Below are 23754 nucleotides of genomic sequence, written 5' to 3'. Positions count from 1 at the left end.
ACGTAATAGGTGTGTTTTTTAAGAGTGTAATATACCAGTGGAGGTCATCACACAGTCCTCATGTCTATGTGTTTCCATGTACCATTTAAATATTGCATCGTCCGGGCAATACTTTACTGTTGCAACAAACATCCTGGCACTTTCATCGCAAAAAAGAGTCATACTTCTTCACCCTAATGTTTGCAGCACTTTGGTGAAAACTCCCAAGCAAACATTTAACACACCACAAATCCATTGGACCTTTGCCTGGAGAAGTCACATCCATCCAACTCCCACTTGCGGGAGGCAGTAACTGTGTTCTCTTCTCTACCCACAGCTCTTACCGCCTGGATAAAATCAACAGTGACATGCGTAACTACATCACCAATTTTGCTGCAGACTTAAGGTGAATACGGAGTCAGTGCCTCCCTTTTAACAACTCTGTCGCAGCCATGTTGCAGTGGTCGCACTCGGGGGGGCCCGGTTGGCCGGCTGCCCCGCTGACACACTCAATATGGTTTGCCTCACAGTGCAAACACTCGAGACCTGTCAACTTAGGGGGTGGTCACGCGGGCTACCTACTCTGTAAGCCACAGCTAATCGAAACCACCGTTGCTCAATACCGGTCGACGAAATCATTCAAATTTAACGACTTCACTTGCAAAAGTTGCTCAGCTGTGAACGGCCTCCTCGATGACTCCTTCGCCCCAAACACATCTTTTATCCCGAAGCTACCGATCCTCTATTAGGGGTCTCTGGTTCGAGACACACCTGACATGAATTGATAAATACTTTAAGAAAGAAGTTGTGGTTGAATTGGGGATCGTCAATTGTTGACAATGAACATAATAAGTAACAAGAGATAACAGTAATAATAATAAAAATAATAATAATAACAATAATTCATTTTGTGGACCGATAAATCCAAGCAGGCGACAGCATGCGGCCCATGGGCCAAACTTTACAAGTCAACATGAAACGTATGAGGTGGAATTTTTTCATATTTTCGTTGGAGTCCAAAAAAGTCAATATTCCGATGCAGGACATCATCCCGGTCTTGAATCTTCTAGCGCTCATCTTGCCAATTGAGTAAAATATATATATTTTTTCTGAAGCAGGGACGCCCAAAGTGGACATAAATGGAACTGTGGGAGAAACCAATTCATGTTTTTAGTCATGAATTCAGAGATTTTTTAGGCTTTTAAGTATCTGTAATGGATCTTTTTTTGGTATATTATATATGTTTTTAGTTTAAGGCTCGAATGATTAATGTTTTGAATCGTACAAAGCTTTCCCAGCGAGATGGGTTCAGGGTGCTAATGAAGCTCTGTGACTAGAAATATGTTCCTTGAGAAGATGAATGGATTAAAAAACAAGTTTTTCACGTACTGAAAAATGTTTGTAATCATCTGACTTTGTTGGGTTTTTTTTCGAATTCTTTGATCGGTTTCTGGTCCTCTCCACAGTCAAAGTTACCACCTGCAAGCGTCGATGCATCCCAACATGGCCCTGGATCCCTCGGCCAACTACAACTCTCCAAAGTTCCGCTCCAGGAACCAGAGCTACATGAGGGCCGTCAGCACTCTCAGTCAGGCCAGCTGTGTGAGCCAAGTCAGTCAGGTGAGTCAAAACTCTACAAATGAGTCGCTTTAATTAGAGGATTTCAGTCATTTATTCGTGAAAATTTGGTGGAATAAAGAAAAATAACTCAAATGAATATTTTACATTTTCTTTTCTTGAATGTATAAAAGAAGAAAAGAGTCTTAAATTAAGTAAATGTATTCATATTAAGTGGGAAATATATAGTTTTCTCTCATTTTTTGGGTCAAAATAGTCAAATTGTTGGCAATTTTATGAAGAATGTGTTTTAGCTTTTTATAATGATCTAGTGCCAAATCTGTCCAGCAAAATAATTAAAGAATAACATAGCAACATGTACAGTTACATATATAACTTAAAGAATAAAATCCTTTTTCATGACCTCAGAGATCGTAAGTATAAATTATTTTAAAATGTACAATTATATCGTATAAATATGATTCATCGAAGGAAATGTAATCTAAGTTTTGTTTTGAATTTACTTAGGCTTGAATAAAGCGTCAATAACTTAAAGGCCAAAACTACCACCTCAATCATTTTTAACTGTTTTGTTTATATCCTGCTGTAACATAAACATGTCTTATAGTTCTTTTATCATTTCTGCCAACTCTTTCAGTAGCGTTTCTAAAAAGATAGCAACACATTTGTTTGTCTCTGAGGGGAGCCCAGTGGGATCACAAATGGAACATGAAGCTTGCAGGTTAATACCTTTTAAAAAAAGGAATAAATCAATATCAGATAAACACAGATAGTACAAGCTGACGCAAGAAACACACTGAAAAACAAGAACCAGAGAATCCATCCGTTGGTTTTGGCTCCATGTTCTCACAGCAGGACCTTTTATGACTCACTTTCGGGGCTGATTGGACACGGGAGGGCTAATAAGGCGACGCTTAAAGGAGGCACACAGCCGGGGCGAATGAGGCAGCGAATTCCCCCTTTTTTCTGATAGGGCATGTAATTTAGATGTTTTCTCTGTATGTGTTTGGTAATTGTAATTTCATGTTCTTGTGGGAGTCCCAGAACTGAGGTAGCACAGAGGCACAAAAATATAGGCAGTGACTTGACAACTCAAAAAGCTTGGATGCTGTTTAAGGTAAAATCTTGGCCAACAAAGCCATTGTATGTTGCTCACAAGCTAAACACATACATGCAGAACTTAGAACAGAGTGTGTACACTTTAGGTTCCAAATTTTAAGGATACTCTTTTGTGCCTTCCAGGTCAGTGAAACGGAAATCAACGGCCAGTTCGAATCGGTTTGCGAGTCAGTGTTCAGCGAGGTGGAATCCCAGGCCATGGAGGCTCTGGATTTACCAGGCTGTTTCAGAACCCGAAGCCACAGCTATCTGCGTGCCATTCAAGCCGGCTACTCCCAGGATGACGACTGTATCCCCCCCATGGCCTCCACCGTCACATCCACCATCAGAACAACAACAGGTAAGAGTTGTACAACGCGACTTTGACAAGTATGGATTATTGATCGTTGACTTGTTAGTGTGAATTTGGATGGACTGTGCGACGGCTCTAGATGGTGGCATGACCTCCTGTTGATGAAGCCACATGTTCATCCAACTGTATTTGATTTGATACAGTGCCTCATCTGCTCATCTATAGGAACGCATCAGAGTAAAGCTATGAACCCTATTGAAAATGATCCGTTAAGAATGTGAGAAAAGGTTTCCTTCACTTTGGAACACCCACATGACTAGACGTGGTACACAAGGTGCTTTTCATTTACTCGAAATCCTTTGCAACGACAATTTCATAGACCTCAATGACGTAAAGCAAAAAGTAGTTGAGTGTTTCTGTTGTGGAAAAGCTACAATAAAGTGTGGGTATGTGTAGCTAAGAGCAAGAACATTTTAGTCTGATGTCTTTTCTTGTTTATAAAAAGTAAGTTAGCCACCAATATCAACTTTTTGGTACAAGCTTGCATTTCACTCTAAAACAATGTTCGTTGGTTTTTGCCGGGTGGACGGAGAAAATGATTCGCTCCTAACTTGGTGAAGAATGAAGAACAGAAGAAAAGCGAAAAAAGGGGAAAGTGTGTGTCCCTCGCCCCCCTTCCACACCCTTTTGCCTTGCCTCGGAGAAACAACCGAGACTTTATTTGCGAGGGTCAAACGTGGTGGCATTTGGAGATGATGTGCTTCTTAAGAATTCACTGTTTGCTTACACTGCTTTTGCAATAAATGAGGGTTCAAATTTGAATAAGTCTTAGACTGCAGTGATTGCAGTGATCCCATTTTTTCAATAGGGTTCATACTATACAGCCTGATCGGTGGCAAATTGTTTGCAAGCTTTGCTCATCTTTGCCTCTTTTCATTGCACAAAGTTCACATTTCTAGTACGGGACAAGAGAGGCAGACAAAGTCCATAATTATCACTATTTTTCTCCTGATTCTGGATAGTTTTTGCTTTGTGCACTGAAAAGAAGTTGAGAATGCATGCAATAAATAATGGCTGTGAAGGCAGTGTAAGCCATAATGAGTCAAAATGAGAGTGCTCTGTCAATGAGGTGTACACAAAGTGGTCAATTCGGGGGAATGGTTATGTAGGCACTTATGCTGCTATTATCTTATTTTGACTCATGACATCCAGTGCATGACTTGATGTTTACTAGCATCTGGCGATAAAAGCACATTCTCTCCAGTTGCTCTCACCTGTGGCCTTATTACAAATACGTATCTACATTTGTCTTCCAGACAGAAATTATGTACAGGAAGACTCTTGTTTACCAGACAAGACCAGTTTACATGAGGACCTGGCTGAAACTGTCCCTTTGGCTCATGACGATCTAGGCTGCCCCATCCGAAGAGACAGGATTGGCCAAAAAGATAACACAGGAGCGAAAGCCAAACCTCTTTCTGGACCTCCCGTATCTCCAAGCCTCTTCCGATCTCCACGAACCAGCGCCGAGGACGGACCCTCACCAAAAGCCATTCAGGCTAGCATTAAAGAGTCGGCAACTCTGGCCGCCGCCATTAGCATGCAGTGGAAGGAAGAAGTTTCCGCTATGCGCAGAGAGCTTGCTGATCTTAGGAAGGACCTTTGTAAAGAGCTGCGTGCTTTCAACAGTAATTTCAACATGTTCACACAGCACTACAACACGTGGTCACCTCAAGGCGGGAATGTGGCTGCTGGAGCCGGTGTAGGGATAGGGGTTGGATCTGTTCCAGTGGCTGAAGAACAAGCAGGGGCAGGAAGTTCCACCACAGAAAAACCTACAAGAGGCTTAAGAGAGAAAAGGCCAAGAAAAGTATCTGTTGGGACACAAGCTAGAAGCAAGGTTTTGGTCCGGCAAAGCACAGCAGATGCCGCCGTTAACTGTCCAGAAGACAAAGACGAGAAGAAAGGTTGCCGCAGAAGTTTGCCAAAACAGCTCTCGATGGACCCCAGCATCCTTGCCTCACCACAATCAATGTATGTAGAAAGCGCCATCCCTCTATCTTTAGATCCAATTCTACTAACCTCTGCTAAGCCAAGCCAAACAGAGCCTTTCCCGCGCACTCACTCCAGAGCCAAACCGCAGAAAGAGATGCCGGCTCATGAGAAGATTTTTCTTACTGATTTGACGCCTAATGAGCCAGACATGCCTCAAGATTCAGAGCCACTTCTGGCTGACAGAAACTCTTCTCAGAATTCAGACCGAGAACTTGTTCTTTCTCAGCCTACAAGCACTGCCAGTGAAAGCAGTTCACAGATTACTCAGCTAAGTGACAACCCGCCTCTCCCTGAAGTTATTGATAGAAATATTCGATTGCCATACCCAGTCCCCGTAGTTACTGTCTCGCCACCTGAGGAACTGGGTTTTGACGATTCATGTGATTCTGAATCGTTTGTGGTTGAAGGAAAAAAAGATCAACATACTTTCTGTGAAGGATTAGAAGATATAAATCCTTCTTATGCCAGAGAAATTGATCCTAATCCATCTGGTAGCTCAATAATAACTTTACCTAAATCCACTGTAGTTGGCCGCTTCACTGTGTGTGATGTTCCTGTGGATGTTGATATTGTAATGCCATGTAATTTACAGATTGACTATGAATATCCTTCAATAGTGGTGTCAGAGTACTTTGACGAAGACTCACCTAAAAGTCCTACAGGCAGTGAAATTGAGCCCGAAGACTTCCCTTCTAACCTTGAGGGGATGTCACCTGATCCCCCTCAATCAGAAGCTGAAGAGTGGCCTCCTGTTCCTGAACCAGTAGCTCCAATCTTTCAAGCTGATTTGGTTCACTTTGACCTAGTGATGCTCACCTCATTTGACCAAGACGATCTTGACTCTGTGTTTATGGACCCAGAACCAGATCCATTTGACTTAAGTTTTGACTCTCCTTGCAATACCAATATAGACCCACTTTTGTATCAGTCAGATTTACCAATTTCCACCCCTGGTCTTCAAGATTCTAAAGAAACCGAGTTGCATAAGGAATGCATCGTTCATTTGCCAAAATCTGTATCCATTATGTTTCAAAAATCCCCTTTGCCACAAGTGACTGTAACAATATCACCTCCTAGTTCTGTATCACCTGACACTTCATTTGAAATGGATTGTGGACCAGCTAGTCCATTGCCTGATCTCCCAGAGGCAGAAGTTCTACCCCCAAGTCCGGAGAATATAATGGCTGCACCTTTGGGCTTGGCCCAGGTTAGGTCAGATACAGAGAGCCTGGACTCATCCCATGACTTTGGGGCAAGAATCCCACTCAGCCGAGACAGATCCCCAAGTCAAGAGACATTCTTGTGGTGCCGCTGGCAGAAAAGGGCGCGCAGAACCGAATCGCTGTACAGGAGCGCCAGCGTGGAACTCTGGAGTGGAAGATACGAGTACAACAGTGCAGAAATCACATATGTGTCTCTGACTTTGTGATCTTATACCTCGATATAAGCTAAGAAAATGTAGCCTTGAGTTAATAGACAGTTTGTAGCTGGAACCATAGAGAAAGTGCAATATTCTGTGTGGACTTTGTCTGAAAAAATGACTGCAGTGTAGCAGCAATAATTGTTCCTTGAGAACTTGAAAAGTAAGTCCTTTGATGATGAATATCTTCCGGAAACCTCATGGAAATGAAAAAAAAGACTTCCCTAATGGATTGGAAAAGACATTTCACCTAAATATTTTTTGAGAGACTCGTCACAGACGATACATCGTAGGTGTTGACAATCCTCGCATTGACTGTGAAACCTGATTTGAACTGTTTGTGCGATGTCACTCCTAAACAGAGTGACGTATATCTCGGCAGTTATCATATAACTTTAAACCACAGAGGCGTCTTGGTCAAACAAAGAATCCGTCAGACAGGTGGGTGACCAAGAGTCTACCTGAATAAATTGACTTGAATGCAGCATTTAAAATAGACTTGGTAGTAGCTACTGAAGGAACTTGAAAAAGATGTGAATCAGTCCATAAACGAGGTTATTACGAATATCTGGGAACCGAAGAGAAAACAGTGCCCCCTTTCCTTAACTTTGATTCATGTGCTCCTAGGTTCAACACGATAGAGTTTTGTTACCCAAGATTTTGCGGGACACATAAAAGATGAATTAGCTGTTTTATTTTTTGTAATTATTATGTTTTGTTACTGATAAGAAATCAAAGAGTTGCCAGAACTAAAAGAAACGAGTCCAAAAAACAGAGTAATTGGATTAATAATATATATTTATTTATTTATTTTAATATAATACCGTTTTTGGTGGGGACATCTTTGCATTTGTGGCTTTTTCTCTGGGCAGTCCAAAAACATGAAAACAGAAGTACTTTTGTTTTTATATCTGATCATTTTCCCGGCCTTACGAAGTGTAATTTGGCACCGTATAAAAGCCTTTTCAACTTATTCTGTAGATTTTTTTCAAGTTATTGATTCATAATTATCCATTTTTACACAGAATTTGAAAAAAAAAAACATTAGTCCCTGATTCAAAATCGAACTGTTTTTGGTTGTTTTTCAAAATATATGTGCGTCCACTTTCACATCAAAATTATCATGTAAAATACAATACATTAAAGTTTAAAGAAATATATTTTAAAGGTTCTCTATTAACTGATTTTGGAGAAAAAAAAATGACAATGATAACAAAGACTGTTTTATATGCGATGCTGTGTTGTCTCTTTAGATCCTTAAAAAATATGGAATCAAAGTGTAAATTTTGCACAAATTTATGATGTGAAATAATTCTCTATAATTATGTAAAGACATGTAGCCTCGATGTACACAACTAAATTACCTTAATTTAAATGCATATATAAATGTACATTCTCTTAAAAAATGTGTAACATATATATATTTAATATATTCAAAAGAAAATCTAGTATTTATTAAAAAAAATAAAAAAAATAGTCTTATAACTATAACAGACCAGGTTGATTTTCATTTTATTTTACTGTACTGGTGCTCAGGAATCAATGAATCAAACTCAAATCATTATAATGACGCAACAAATTGTACAAGATGTTGTGGCTTTTTACTCTTTGTTTCTGCAATGTTGCATGACTGTTGACCTCAATATTGTGTTCATTTCAGAGCCAGACTGAAAATTTTCATTTTGTACTGAAAGCAAGGAGAGGCTTGCAAAAGAAGACGCGGGACTCTCTAATGAACTCAAAAGCCAAATCTGGAAATATATCAGCCGCCTCAGTCGAATTAATTGGCTTGACGCGGAGTCGCCCACCAAAGTCTCGCTCTAATGAAGTGAACTGAAAGAATATTTTAGCGCACCGAACAGAAATCCTTTGTGTTGTTCTAAATTAAAAATGTGCCTGGCTCTTAATGAAGCTGGGTAAGAGTCCGTGTAAAATAAACTTTAATTTGTTAACAGAGGTTATATTTCAAATGTATCTTTGGAATTCTGTAAAAATATGGCAACATGTACTTATCATTTACAGGCTTATTAATAAAATGACATGAAAAGGGGAAAATTCGACATCGTGTTTGTTTTTTTGGTTTCTATTTTGAAATGTCATCCATTGTTCCACCATCTTATCCTACCTTGTTCAATCCAATTGACTTCCAAAACATTGTCTCCAAATGTGGTCCTGTCATTTGTGATCTTCTTCTTTTTAGTCACTCCCCCTGACAACCTCAGTACATTCGTCCTAATCGCTTCCAAACAAAACATCTCAGTATTGACGACCACTGGCAGATGAAGCTTACAAACCACTGTAGATCTCTACTGGTTAACAACGTTTGACATTTTATTTGTACCCAGTACTTTATGCTCACCTATTCCATCGTCCATTCCATTGTGTCTACAAGGTCTAGACCAGGGGTCGCCAACCTGTTTGCTACTGCTAACAACTGCCAAGGGCACCATGTGACCCGAAGGGCTACCATAATGTTTCAATCAGATACCATTGAAGGTTCTCATTCATCTAGGTCATGGTTATCCAAAAGGTTGTAAAGCGAGTTCTAGGAAGACGTTCCACTTATCATCCGAGAGGTTTCTTCAGGTCAGAATGTGGAAAGGTGCTAGCCAGAGTGGGAAGATGGTTTGAAAGAGAAGTTTAAGAAGCCGTCTTTAATGGGTTGGATAACCCTTCTCTCTACAGAGGTGCGGGTCTCAGGCATTCCCCCCAGCCAAATACAATGTAGTCCTGAGCTCTCTCAATAGAAAAGTCTCCAAGGAACCCCAACTGGAATCAAATTATGGTCACACCCTAATGGACAGTGAGGTTTAACGACCCTCTCCAGGTCTTTAGCAAACTGATGGGTTTCTAATCCCTCACCAGGCACATGACCCTGATGAGTTCCAACCCATACTTTTATTCCAACTCCTCCCTATTGTTCCCTGGTCCTGCCCCTTGCAGGATATATACTGGCTCCTAACCCCAGCTCATTTGGAACTGATTAAACCTCTCGGATTATTGGTGAAGCGTCTTCCTAGAACTCTACACAGTCCAGTTGACTCACATTCGAACCACTTGGTTAAGATAATAAGATGGGTGCCAGGCCCAGGGGCTACTCATTTGGTCTATATCAAACCCTAGTTAAGATTTACGCAAACTACCAGAAACAACCAAGCTGTGGGGAGTAATGGTATATGTAAAGCAGAAGCACCTTTCACGAAAAAATACTATATTTGTGTGTCCATCACAAAGAAGACTTGTCTTACTGACATACTGTACATTCACATGTGGCATCATCTTTAGTTGTCCTCAGCACGATGACATGCAAGGAGAAGGGTGTTGTTAGGGATACAGCCAAGCAGCCTCTCAGCTGGGGATAAGAAAATTCTTTCAATCACAGTGAAAGTTGAGATTCTCGCCATTTCACTGAAGTTATAATCCATGAGTGTTTTAGGTAAGAAGAGGTCTTCAATTTTTGACCCTGACCACGTCAACCAGCTTGGAGTGGATATTTCGCCCAGGACGTTGGATGTAATAATTTGGGTAAATGACTGTTGACATGTGACGTTGTGGACAAGATGGATGTTGAGGTATGGCACATACTGGTTCGGTTTACTGTCCCCCTATAGCTGGAGCATGATTCTGCAATTCTCGTGTGAAATGGAGAAACTGCGGTGTTGTGCCACCTCCTCTAATTTGGACAGTGTGGGGCATCGTGGTGCTGCCCTTCCACTTCCATCGGAAATCTGTGGTTACAGTGCGTAAAGCACCTAAGGCATTCTACAGTGAGTCATTTGTTCACAAATTTATACCCAGCATATCTTGCTCAGGGGTACAATAACACAAAAGGACATGATTCTTCATGAACTGAGATTGAACCAGTGACCTACCAACCTATCAAGTTATGCCATAGGAAGTATAACCCAACGCAAAATACATTTATTTTTGACTCCAAAGAAGTTGACACATTTAAATGTGTTCCCTGCTGTAAAAGCAACATCCTTTAGCCAGTACTAGCCAGGTGTTATAGCTTTAGCTTCCATTGCGATGTTAGGTAGTAGAAACGTTCCAATACAATGACAATAAATCAAAAAAAAATTTGGTAATGGGAATGATCCAGATTGATCGTGGCGACCTCAACTCAGAGTTCCCCATTAGAAGATGAATACGTCGTAACCGTTTTTGAGTGATGGTTCCATCGTGATGTCCTCTCAATATTTTAATCCCTGGTACATTTTTCGTGACCGTGGAATCATAAATCCACATCAGAATCATTGATCGTTGTGGAAGCCTGGAAGAGTTCCATCGCCAGTCCGGATAACATTTACCTGGATTAGAAGGATTTATGTTCTTTCCCAATTTTTTAGTTAATTGTCACAGGGGTCGCCTTCTGGATCACAAGTACGGAGAGTAAAATATCAAGTTTTTTTTGGGTATGATCCTGTGTATGTGGGCGTATGTGCCCACGCCTCTGAACATCCACCCCACTCCCTTGTTTTCAGGGGTCCAGTTCTGCCTGCCCTCCACCTGCAACCTTGATCGGACTTCTCAACAAACCCCAGGTAAAGATGATCCGGGATTTTATCACGCCGCGATTAAAAGTTGTCAGCCTTTCAGCGTTTTCTGTGGATTCTTTCTCTACCGTGGGCGTATTCAGTGTCAACACGATGACCCCCCTTACCTTACTTATGATCTTTCTTGCTCAAAAGATTTGTCAAGGTAGCCGAAAAACTTCACTCCATCTGTTTCCCTTCCTCTCATCCCTCTATCCTCTTAAGACCCTTCCCTTCTCCCCCCTTTTTTTTCAAATCCAATCGAGAGGAAAGACTTTTGATTATCTGACGCGAGCAACGCACATCGCAGATTGTCAAACCAACTTGCTCATGTACGGCAACCTCTCAAGTCTGCTTGTCACATGAGAAAACCTCACACATGGAAACACAAAAATAGTAGACATTTGGATACTTCTAAAAAAAACAGTTCTGAGGCTTCTCACGCTTGCATCCAGTGACTTGAAACGCAGATGAAAACCTCTCAGATATCACAGGGAAAACCTCTCTTACTCTCTTCTGTGAAACATCTAATATCTACCCTTGCATATTTTGGATTGTAAAAAAAACATCTTTTACATATGAATAAAAGTCGGTATCGGTGTGAAAACTTCTCACTGCTACATGTTAAATCGTTTTGCTCAATAATATTAAAATCATTATTTTTGTACTTTTTTTGTAGTTTGTTTCTGATATTTCCTGCTATTTCTTTTAACGTTGGGATAATGTAAGTAAGTAAGTAAGTAAGAAATATTTATTTATATAGCGCTTTTCCAGACCAGGGTCACAAAGCGCTTAAACAATCAAAACAATACTCAAAAAAGTACATACTTTAAAGATCAAGATAATACTGAGAACAACACAGGAGTTCGAGAAATTCAAGGAAAAGCTTGAACAAATAGAAACATCTTAAGATGTTTCTTAAAGGAGTCAGTAGACTCCATCAAGCGCAAAGAGAGAGGAAGATCGTTCCAAAGCTTAGGAGCAACAGCCTGAAAAGATTTCTCTCCTCTGGTCCTGAGCCGTGTGCGTAGAACCATAAGTAGATTCTGATCCACAGACCTCAGAGCCCGAGCTGGGGTGTAAGGCTGGATCAGAACAGTGATGTAAGGAGGAGCCTGACCATGAATAGATCTGAAAGTAAGAACCAGAATTTTAAAGTTGATCCTGAAAGAAACTGGAAGCCAGTGAAGAGTTTTAAGGATCGGAGAAATGTGAGTTCTTCTACTAGAGCGGGTTAGAATTCTCGCTGCAGAGTTCTGAATCAATTGCAGGCGAGACAGATCCTTCTTGTTAAGACATGAAAACAAACTGTTACAATAGTCCAGACGAGAAGAAACAAACGCATGGACTGTGACTGTTGTGAGGGCTATTATGCAAAATATTTATATACAAAAGGTTGGATTGATTTTTAGCTGCGGGAAAAAATGGAAACAAAATGGCAAATGAAGACAAAATACTATTTGAAATAGCACAAAATGCTAAGGTAGGTGTTGCTGATTGATGAGTCACATATATGAACTCAACTAAGATGTTCTTAGCACGTTAGCTATTCGCACGCTGGTCAGGTTCTCCTGGTCACGTGACCTTCTAATCTAAATTGAGTCTCGCAAAAAAACACACAAATCACATACTAATGTGCCTCCGCCCGGGCCGCTGCGACGCGCTCGGCATGTGAATGCGGTTTTGTTCGATGCCCTTGCGTCAGGCCGGGGCGGTAAGTGAGTAGGGTTTTTTTTTTTTTTTCTTTTTTTCTTTCCCTGGCTCCGCTCGCCTCAGATCAAATCTAAATGCTGAGTAATGCCGCCGCCGCCAAGATGGAAGCAGGAATTATAACTCATCCCTGCATGACTGGCCGCCTAATAACGGCTCTATTTTCATCCTCCTGCTGAGTCATGCCCCCGTGAACGGGTCATCTCCTTCTTCTCCTTGTGATCCCGCGTTCATCCTGTCTCTCTCTCTTGAACGTCTATTTTTTTATTTTCACGCTAATGCTTCTTGTCACCGTGGAGAAGTTAATTTTGTGAATGGACGTCAGCGTGAGTCATTAGAGCGTTGAACGCCAGTGTTGCTATTTATAAGAACGGGTCGAGAAAGAAGTCAAATCGTTTTTGCTTTAAGTGATGAGTGAAGAACAAGAACGGAATGGTAAAATGTTTACTTCAATACAGACCCAAGCAGTATTCGGCCTGGGGGCCAGATGTGGCCCTCTGATTATATCTTTCCGTCCCAGGGGAGGTTTGAACAACAAACAGTTGTGATTTTAATTCCTTTTAAATATTTTTCCTTATTATATACTATTTCTGTATTCTTATATGTGTCTAGAATGTATTGAACTATCTTATCTTAATTGTTACTATATTTTTTAATATATTAATAGTACATATACAATTTCACGTCTTTTCATTTCTGGAGTTCAGGTCCAGCTTTCAAAGTTCCTTCCGGTCTTTGTTTATACCCCACACCAGAATTTGAAACATCCTTAAATATGTTACAAATATTAGTTATATTGATTAATATTGAATAATACATCGCAAAGAAAAACAGATTTTGAAGAAAGTACTCGATTCTAGATAATTGTTCCTTGTTTTTTTTTTACTTGAAACTTGAATCATTTGGTTTAAAACATTTCTGTTAAATCAATGCAGACAAACTATATTTACTTCTTTTTAAATAGTTTTCCTAAACATTTTCAAAATTTAGGACATTTAGACATAAATAAAAAGATCTTAGAGAAATACATTTGGATTATTTATAGCTTTTCTCAGTACATATTTAGGCAATCACTGGTAAAAAAGAATACTTGTGTATCCTTTCCAACCAATGTATGAGGCTCTAAGACACATGAGACAGTAATTATCCGTGCTCTGTCAATACTTGTGTGTTCTCTGGTAAAGCAAAGCTCAAGGGCTCTATTGAAACCTCAACAAGGTCAGGTGTCCTTCTATTGCCTTGTAAAAAACAAACCCAGAACAAGCTTTCCTTTTATTGCAGCATAATTAATCCATAGAGTGTTTGTCTTTCTTCTGGTCCCGACTCAGAGGTATCTGATTCACTCTTTGATCAGCTCTAAAAAACACCATTCGTGCTGGAGAGCCTTCGGCTCGTACTGACACACACCGAGGGAGCGTTAGAAACATGTCGAAGCCTGAATCCATCGAGAGCTCCGCGTTAAATCCACATTCTCAATCGCACGTTGCCGTCAGACACATTTGAGTGACGCGTCCTCCACTGAATGTTCCACATCTGAGTGCTTCTCGTGAGCACCCTGAGCCGCCATCAGCGGAGAGTTGAGACTTTGCGGATTTATTTTAACAAGGCGAAATTGCTCGTGGTTACACGGGTGTAATGATCATGCCAACATTATTTATTATGAAGCAGCAGCAGCAGCATAGTGGAGTAGTGGTGAGTGCTGCAGGCGCATAAGACTCGAAGTTTGCACTGGATGAATGGATGGAAAGAAGTATGAAGAGATTGATAAACAGGCTGGTAGGTGGATGGTTAGCCTGATAAATTGACAGATAAATGAATGGATGAACAGATAGATGCATGGATGAACACATAACTAGGTGAACTTGGCTAGATATATTATTAAAATGATGGATGGGTAAAAAGGATATGTATATTTTGGATGGATGGAATGAAGTATGAATAGATAGATTGATAAACAGGCTGGTGGATGGATGGTTAGCCTGATAAATTGACAGATAAATGAATGGATGAACAGATAGATGGATGGATGAACACATAACTAGGTGAACTTGGCTAGATATATTATTAAAATGATGGATGGGTAAAAAGGATATGTATATTTTGGATGGATGGAATGAAGTATGAAGAGATATATTGATAAACAGGCTGGTGGATGGATGGTTAGCCTGATAAATTGACAGATAAATGAATGGATGAACAGATAGATGGATGGATGAACACATAACTAGGTGAACTTGGCTAGATATATTATTAAAATGATGGATGGGTAAAAAGGATATGTATATTTTGGATGGATGGAATGAAGTATGAAGAGATATATTGATAAACAGGCTGGTGGATGGATGGTTAGCCTGATAAATTGACAGATAAATGAATGGATGAACAGATAGATGGATGGATGAACACATAACTAGGTGAACTTGGCTAGATATATTATTAAAATGATGGATGGGTAAAAAGGATATGTATATTTTGGATGGATGGAATGAAGTATGAAGAGATAGATTGATAAACAGGCTGGTGGATGGATGGTTGGCTCGATAAATTGACAGATAAATGAATGGATGAACAGATAGATGGATGGATGAACACATGACTAGATGAAATTGGCTGGATATATTATTAAAAAGATGGTTGGGTAAAAAGTATAAGTATATTTTGGATGGATGGATGGATAACCTAATTTCCCAAAGGAAAATCTCCAAAGGGATTAATAAAGTATGGATGGAAAGATACATGAGTCGATGGATGGATGGGTAGTAAGACGGATGTTGGATAGATAGATCAATGCATAGATTGATGTTAGAAAGATGGATGGAACGAAATATGGATGTATAATGGATAGATGGTTGGTTGGAAAGATGTATGGATGGTTGTGCGGGTACAAAGAGGATTAATCTTTGGATGGTGGTTAAATAAAGGGACGGGTAAAAAGGATGAATGGATGGATGATGGTTAGATGGATGTAGAGAGAGGTAGAAAGATGGATTGATCATGGTTTTTATGATGGTTAGTTAGACGGATGAATGGATAGATGTGTACAGAGACGGCTGTAAGGATGATGGTTAGAGAGATTGATGAATGGCCAATGGAAATAGAAAGATGGGTGGATGATGGTTAGATAGAGGGATGAATGAATGGTTGTCTAGAAAGATGAACAAATGATGGTTAGATAGAGGGATGAATGGATGGATGGGTGGAAAGATGGAAGGATGGGTGGAAAGATGGATAGATGGGTGGAAAGATGGATGGATGGGTGGAAAGATGGATGGATGGGAAGAAAGATGGATGAATTGGTGGTAAGAAAAACAGATGGATGGGTGGAAAGATGGATGGATGGGAAGAAAGATAGTTGGACTGGTGTAAAGACGGATTGATAGGTGGATGGATTGATGGATGGATGGGAAGAAAGATGAAAGGATGGGTGGAAAGATGGAAGGATTGATGGGAAGAAAGATGGATGATGGGAAGAAAGATAGTTGGACTGGTGGAAAGATGGATGGATGGGAAGAAAGATTGGTGGAAAGATGAAAGGATGGGTGGAAAGATGGAAGGATTGATGGGAAGAAAGATGGATGATGGGAAGAAAGATAGTTGGACTGGTGGAAAGATGGATTGATAGGTGGATAGATGGATGGATGGGAAGAAAAATTGATGGATGGGTGGAATGATGAAAGGATGAGTGGAAAGATGGAAGGATTGATGGGAAGAAAGATGGATGGATGGTAAGATAGATGGTAGATGGGAAGAAACATGGATGGATGGGTGGAAAGATGGATGGATGGGTTGATAGGTGGATGAACAGATTGTAGAATCCAAAGACTACAGAAATGTTTCTCTTTGACATGTTTGTATCTGAAATTAATCTTGACTTCTCCACATCCTCCAGCCATCGCCTACACCCCCAACTACAAGAAGAACCCCCCGCCTGTCCCGCCCCGGACCACCTCCAAGCCCCTCATCTCCATCACGGCCCAGAGCAGCACCGAGTCCACCCAGGACGCCTACCACGAAGGACGCCACCCTCGCGGCAGGATGTGGGCCCCGGACGGCCTGGGCCTGACCCCTGGGAGGACCCTCTACAACTCCGTGGATAGCCTGGACAGCGCCAAGGCGGTGACCATAGCCATGGAGGCGGCCGGGGTCATGGCGGGGAAGAGGCATCCGTCCACGGACAGCCACAGCTCGGTGCTCACCTGCGACAAGGCCGTGCTGGTGTCCAAGGCCGAGGAGTACCTGAAGACGCCGCGCTCCTCCATCGGGATTCAGGTGAGTTGTGCCTTGATCGGGACTGTGTCCCAAATCGTGCACTTCTCCGAGTGCACTGGTTTATAGTACACATTAAGACAGTGTATAACAGTGCTCAAATTTCGACAGGTAGTACTGTCTCAAATGTAAATCAACCCTGTTGCTACGCACTAACCGGAAATGACACGACAACTTCTTCTACTACTTTTTAACGCTGATCGCAACCAGCTGTTGAAACACTATCGTCAAAACTTGACAGCGATTTTTGCCAATTGAAAGAAGTTATTAAGTTGTGTTTCATTTTGTTATTACTGTTGTTGTGTTGTGTGTTGTTTTGTGGTAAAATTAGTGTTTTTTTTCGAGACATTTACGCCGATATCTGCTCCAAAGACGCGCCGTCAGTGACGTAGCTTCCGTTTAGCGTTATCCACGTCACTAAGATGGCGGCCATTAAGGGTGGGAAGTGTCCATTGATCCACACTTAACTTTCTGGCTGTTTGAGTGCTCATTGCGCACTACATTTTTGCACACTGCTCATTGGGCCCTCAAAATACTAAATCTAACTGCAGAAGTAGGCCGTTTTTGGACACAACCCAGAGCTGTGTACTTCTTAGTGCACTGGCAGTTAATATGCATCAGGTTAGTGTACGTACTAACTAGTACGCAAATTCTCCACAGATAGTATGTCGCAAATCAAACAACCGCTACGCACTAACCAGAAATGAAAATAAAAGTTTCTTCTTCTACTACTTTTTAACGACGATTTACACCAGCTGTAGGAGCACTATCGACACCTGCTGGCAGCTCGTTTTGTTTGAGTCAAGTAATATGAGAAACAAAATATTCGGGAGATATTTACGACGGTATCAGCGCCGAAGACGTGTCATCCTCCTACTGATGGGTGAAAATGCACCTGAATATGCACTAAATTTGAGTGGTTGTGACGTAACTTCCGTTTACAACGTTAACGTCACTAAGATGGCGGCCGTTTAGGGTAGAAATTGTCCATCGATCCATACTTTTGTAGGCTTTTAAATACGCCTATATAGTGTGCATAGTATAGTGACGCACTTATGCACTAAAAATACTGAGTTTAAGTATAGTATAGTATAGTATAAGTATGCGATTTGAGACATAGCTTAGGTCACATGTGTAAAACAAAACTACCTTCATCTTCAAGGAGAGAACCAATGAAGTCAAAGCCTGCATCAGCATCTTTGTTGTATTTGTGTGGCGGAATAATAATAGAAACGCACACAATTTCCTCATCGGAAAAAAAAAACGCAGTCTTTATCAGGAGCTAAAAATAGACCGGAGTGAGTCATCGCGCCGCAATCCATCAATTAAGATTCACCTCCAGCCATGGTGGGTTGTTCACTCGTTCCCTCACTGTACTCGTGCGCTTTCATCTGCCTCGCTGCAGGTTCCCACAAACATCTGACCGTGTATTCATCCCGAGGCTGGTGACCATCACTGGTGATATTAGGGAAGATGTTTCTCAGGGTTTTTTTTTTTTTACTGAGGATAAAACTGTGCTGTTGTGAAAAGACGACACGAAGGCATCTCGTAGCGAAGGTGAAGAAACCAATGCAAGGCGTCAAAGTGTTAAACCTGGTCAAGATCAAGAGCTTACCAAACATATCCGACCCTTATATCTTCCTTTGAATGTCTTTTCTCTGGCAATTTTTTACTTTACTTTAACTTCAGATCGCTTCAACAACCTGAGCTGTAATAGTATATTGATAGTTTTTATAATGTTTGTATATATATATATTTATATATATACAGTATATTAGATATTTTACACAAAAAGACAGTATGCGGTAATAAGTGAACCATTATAATTCACGATAACATTAATTGTAAAGTTTGAAAAAAATTAAAAGATTTCATTTAAAAAGAATCGTACATTTTCTATTCAAGTATAAGAACAAGCAAATTTAAATTTAAAAACGAACAAAATATGGCAAATATCTATTCATGGCTAAGAATAAAACCACTACGGATATATACTGTATTTATTTTTATTTTAATGTATTTGTTTTAACATATATTCATTAGAGTAGTACTTTTTTTTTTTAAATACATATATATTTATTTTTATTTAAATAAGATAATACTGATGGAAATATCTCTCCGGCAATTTTTTACTTTACTTTAACTTCAGATCGCTTCAACAACCTGAGCTATAATAGTATATTGATAGTTTTTATATTGTTTATGTATATATATATTTTAGATATTTTACACAAAAAGACAGTATGCGGTAATAAGTGAACTATTTTAATTCACGAGAACATTAATTGTAAAGTTTGATAAAAACAAGCAAATTTAAATTGAAAAACAAACAAAATATGGCAAATATCTATTCATGGCTAAGAATAAGACCACTACGGATATACAGTATGCTGTATATATATTTATTTGAATGTATTTGTTTTAAAGTATATTCATTAGAGTAGAGCAAAGTATACTTCATACTTCTTTTTTTTTTAAATACACATATATTTATTTGTATTTAAATAAGATAATACTGATGGAAATATTTACAATTTTGAACATTTAAATAAATGACACTTATTTATTAAATGTTTTATTTATCTAATTTTCAAAATTATTTAGTAATACTTTATAATAATCTGTAATATGTTATATGTAATATATTTATTGTTTAATTTGAGTATGATATTTACAGAAAAATAGATTAAGTAGTATTTGTATACAATATATATATTTTTTTAAGATGTACATAAGAGTATTTATAAACTCTTAATTTAAAATATATAAATGAATAAAATACAAGGAGGCAATACTTGCTAGTAAATAAAACATAAAAGTTTAAGCTTGAACACCAAAATTCCTTCATCCTGGACTTATTTATTTGTTTATCCAAAATATTCCTAATTTGAGCCGTTATGACATGAATAACAAGTCAACTGGTTTTATTACTTACTTACTTACCTTCACCAGCAGGGGGAGGTGGATTCCTTGCAGGTTTTCGTCACACCTTCACCGTCAGTCGTCAAAGACTTGCAGCTCATGGCAGTTTCATAAAGTTCTTTTCTTTCTCTTTTCTCTTCTTCTAACAACGTAATGGAGGTCACGCGGCGAGCGTTCTTCTCTCATCTCCGTCCTTTGATTGCAGTCTCTCAGGTGTTTTGCGGCAGAAAAGCTAATGCTTCTGGGAAAATGTCAGCGGGCGTTAAACCGCCGCAGACCTGAAGACGACTTGACATTTACGTATCGTTGCTGTTCTCTGCGTGTTTTCCACTAGTTTTCATCTTCTGTCTCTATAACTAAGCAGGTGTACTTTAGAAATGTATTCTATTTTTTAACGAGAAGTGACTGGAAAAACCCAATAACTTGGACTACAAGATTCATGGCATTGAATATAATGATGTGAAGAATTAAATGACAAAATAACACTAATTTTAACAAAAACACAGATGACTTGGATGAGAACGACACCAACTTAAAGTAAAACACGTATGAGTTGGACTAGAACAAGAAATTTTTAAACAAAAAACACATATTACTTTGACTAGAACGACACCAACTTAAAGAAAAACACGTATGACTATAAGGACACCAACTTAGACAAAACCACAGACGACTTGGACTAGAACAACAACAACTTAAACAAGAACAAAGATGACTAGTACTAGAAAGACACACATTTAAACAAAAACACAGATGACTTGGACTAGAACGATACCAACCTTAACAAATAAACATATGACTTGGACTAGAACGACACCAACTTAAACAAAAACAGATGACTTGGCCTAGAACGACACCAACTTAAACAAAAACAGATGACTTGGACTAGAACAAGACATATTTAAACAAAAACACAGATGACTTGGACTAGAACAAGACATATTTAAACAAAAACACAGATGACTTGGACTAGAACAAGACATATTTAAACAAAAACACAGATGACTTGGACTAGAACGACACATATTTAAACAAAAACACAGATGACTTGGACTAGAACGACACCAACTTAAACGAAAACAGATGACTTGGACTCGAACAAGACATATTTAAACAAAAACACAGATGACTTGGACTAGAACGACACATATTTAAACAAAAACACATATAACTTGGACTAGAACAACGCATATTTAAACAAAAACACAGATGACTTGGACTAGAACGATACCAACCTTAACAAATAAACATATGACTTGGACTAGAACAAGACATATTTAAACAAAAACACAGATGACTTGGACTACAACGACACATATTTAAACAAAAACACATATGACTTTGACAATAAGGACACCAACTTAGACAAAACCATAGATGACTTGGACTAGAACAACAACAACTTAAACAAGAAAAAGACGAGTTGGACTAGAAATACACACATTTAAACAAAAACACAGATGACTTGGACTAGAACAACACTAATTAAAACACAAATCACTTGGACTAGAACAATACATATTTAAACAAAAACACAGATGACTTGGACTAGAACGATACCAACCTTAACAAATAAACATATGACTTGGACTAGAACGACACCAACTTAAACAAAAACAGATGACTTGGACTAGAACAAGACATATTTAAGCAAAAACACAGATGACTTGGACTAGAACGACACATATTTAAACAAAAACACAGATGACTTGGACTAGAACGACACATATTTAAACAAAAACACAGATGACTTGGACTAGAACGACACCAACTTAAACAAAAACAGATGACTTGGACTAGAACGACACATATTTAAACAATAACACAGATGACTTGGACTAGAACGACACCAACTTAAACAAAAACAGATGAGTTGGACTAGAACAAGACATATTTAAACAAAAACACAGATGACTTGGACTAGAACGACACATATTTAAACAAAAACACAGATGACTTGGACTAGAACGACACATATTTAAACAAAAACACAGATAACTTGGACTAGAACGACACCAACTTAAATAAAAACACAGATGACTTGGACTAGAACAACATTAATTTAAACAAAAACACATATGACTTGGCCTAGAACAACATTAATTTAAACAAAAACACATATGACTTGGCCTAGAACAACATTCATTTAAACAAAAACACATATGACTTGGCCTAGAACAACATTAATTTAAACAAAAACACATATGGCTTGGACTAGAAAAACACCAACCTAAACAAATACACAGATGACTTGGACTAGAACAAGACATATTTTTAAAAAAACACGGATTACTTTGACTATAAGGACAATAACTTAGACAAAACCACAGACAACTTGGACTAGAACCTGTAAACAAAAACACAGATGACTTGGACTAGAACAAGACATATTTATACAAAAACTCAGATGACTTGGACTAGAACAAGACATATTTAAACAAAAACACAGATGACTTGGACTAGAACGACACATATTTAAACAAAAACACAGATGACTTGGACTAGAACGACACCAACTTAAACAAAAACAGATGACTTGGACTAGAACGACACATATTTAAACAAAAACACATATAACTTGGACTAGAACGACACCAACTTAAACAAAAACACATATGACTTGGACTAGAACAACATTAATTTAAACAAAAACACATATAACTTGGACTAGAACGACACCAACTTAAATAAAAACACAGATGACTTGGACTAGAACAACACCAACTTCAACAAAAACACATATGACTTGGCCTAGAACAACATTAATTTAAACAAAAACACATATGGCTTGGACTAGAAAAACACCAACCTAAACAAATACACAGATGACTTGGACTAGAACAACACCAACTTAAAGAAAAACACAGATGACTTGGACTAGAACAACACCAACTTAAATAAAAACACAGATGACTTCGACTAGAACGACACCAACTTAAACAAAAACACATATGACTTGGCCTAGAACAACATTAATTTAAACAAAAACACATATGACTTGGACTAGAAAAACACCAACCTAAACAAATACACAGATGACTTGGACTAGAACAAGACATATTTTAAAAAAAAACACGGATTACTTTGACTATAAGGACAATAACTTAGACAAAACCACAGACAACTTGGACTAGAACCTGTAAACAAAAACACAGATGACTTGGACTAGAACAACACATCACAACAAACTTGTGTAACTTGGATGCTCTCGGACTTAAGATGGTACCTTTAAGAACACTGCTCCAAGAAGATGCAGAGTCAGGACTAGAACGTAAGTAAGTAAAGGGTTTAATTCCTGACGAGTCAAACACAGATGGAGGATTAAACCAGCGAAGAAGGAAAAGACTGACAGACAGGGACGTGGCCTAGAGAGAGTCGTGCAGTGACAGGGTCTCCATAAAGCCGGTGAAACATGGACCTCCTGGGAATGATGCTGGCCGCAATAAAAGTCTGTGCGGCTTCACCTCCCGGATCAGATGGTCGTTGTAAACATCATCATCACTCACTCGTCTCCTCGTCCCGACAACATCCTCTAATGCCGCCGTCCATGTCAGCGCGGTCCCTGAGCTGTGACACCAAACTGTCGGAAACGCTGTCAAAGGTTTTTTGTATCAGCGTGAAGAGAAGCAGCCGCGGATTAAACAAGCTAATCATCGTCGCATCCTGATGCGTCCACAGTGCAATATTAAAGAGACCCGGCAGTGCTGTTTGTGCATCCATCATTCTGTCCTGACATCCATCCATCATTCTGTCCTGACATCCATCCATCATTCTGTCCTGACATCCATCCATCCATCTTTCTGTCCTGACATCCATCCATCGTTCTGTCCTGACATCCATCCATCCATCTTTCTGTCCTGACATCCATCCATCGTTCT

General features: G+C 39.3%; 1 protein-coding gene across 1 annotated transcript in view; it reads left to right on the top strand.

Moving 5' to 3' along the window:
* Nucleotides 1-23754, top strand: part of dlgap2a (discs, large (Drosophila) homolog-associated protein 2a) — a 191494-nt gene that overhangs the window by 154844 nt on the left and 12896 nt on the right. Inside the window, exons 7-11 of the mRNA XM_087780459.1 lie at nucleotides 317-385; nucleotides 1446-1599; nucleotides 2800-3016; nucleotides 10928-10987; nucleotides 16578-16957. Coding sequence (XP_087636585.1) covers nucleotides 317-385; nucleotides 1446-1599; nucleotides 2800-3016; nucleotides 10928-10987; nucleotides 16578-16957 — 880 coding nt within the window. The remainder of the gene's footprint in view (nucleotides 1-316; nucleotides 386-1445; nucleotides 1600-2799; nucleotides 3017-10927; nucleotides 10988-16577; nucleotides 16958-23754) is intronic.

The sequence above is a fragment of the Callionymus lyra genome, chromosome 18 (genome assembly GCF_982586985.1).
Source record: "Callionymus lyra chromosome 18, fCalLyr1.hap1.1, whole genome shotgun sequence".
Lineage (NCBI taxonomy): Eukaryota > Metazoa > Chordata > Actinopteri > Syngnathiformes > Callionymidae > Callionymus > Callionymus lyra.
This window is presented reverse-complemented; position numbering and strand designations above follow the sequence as displayed.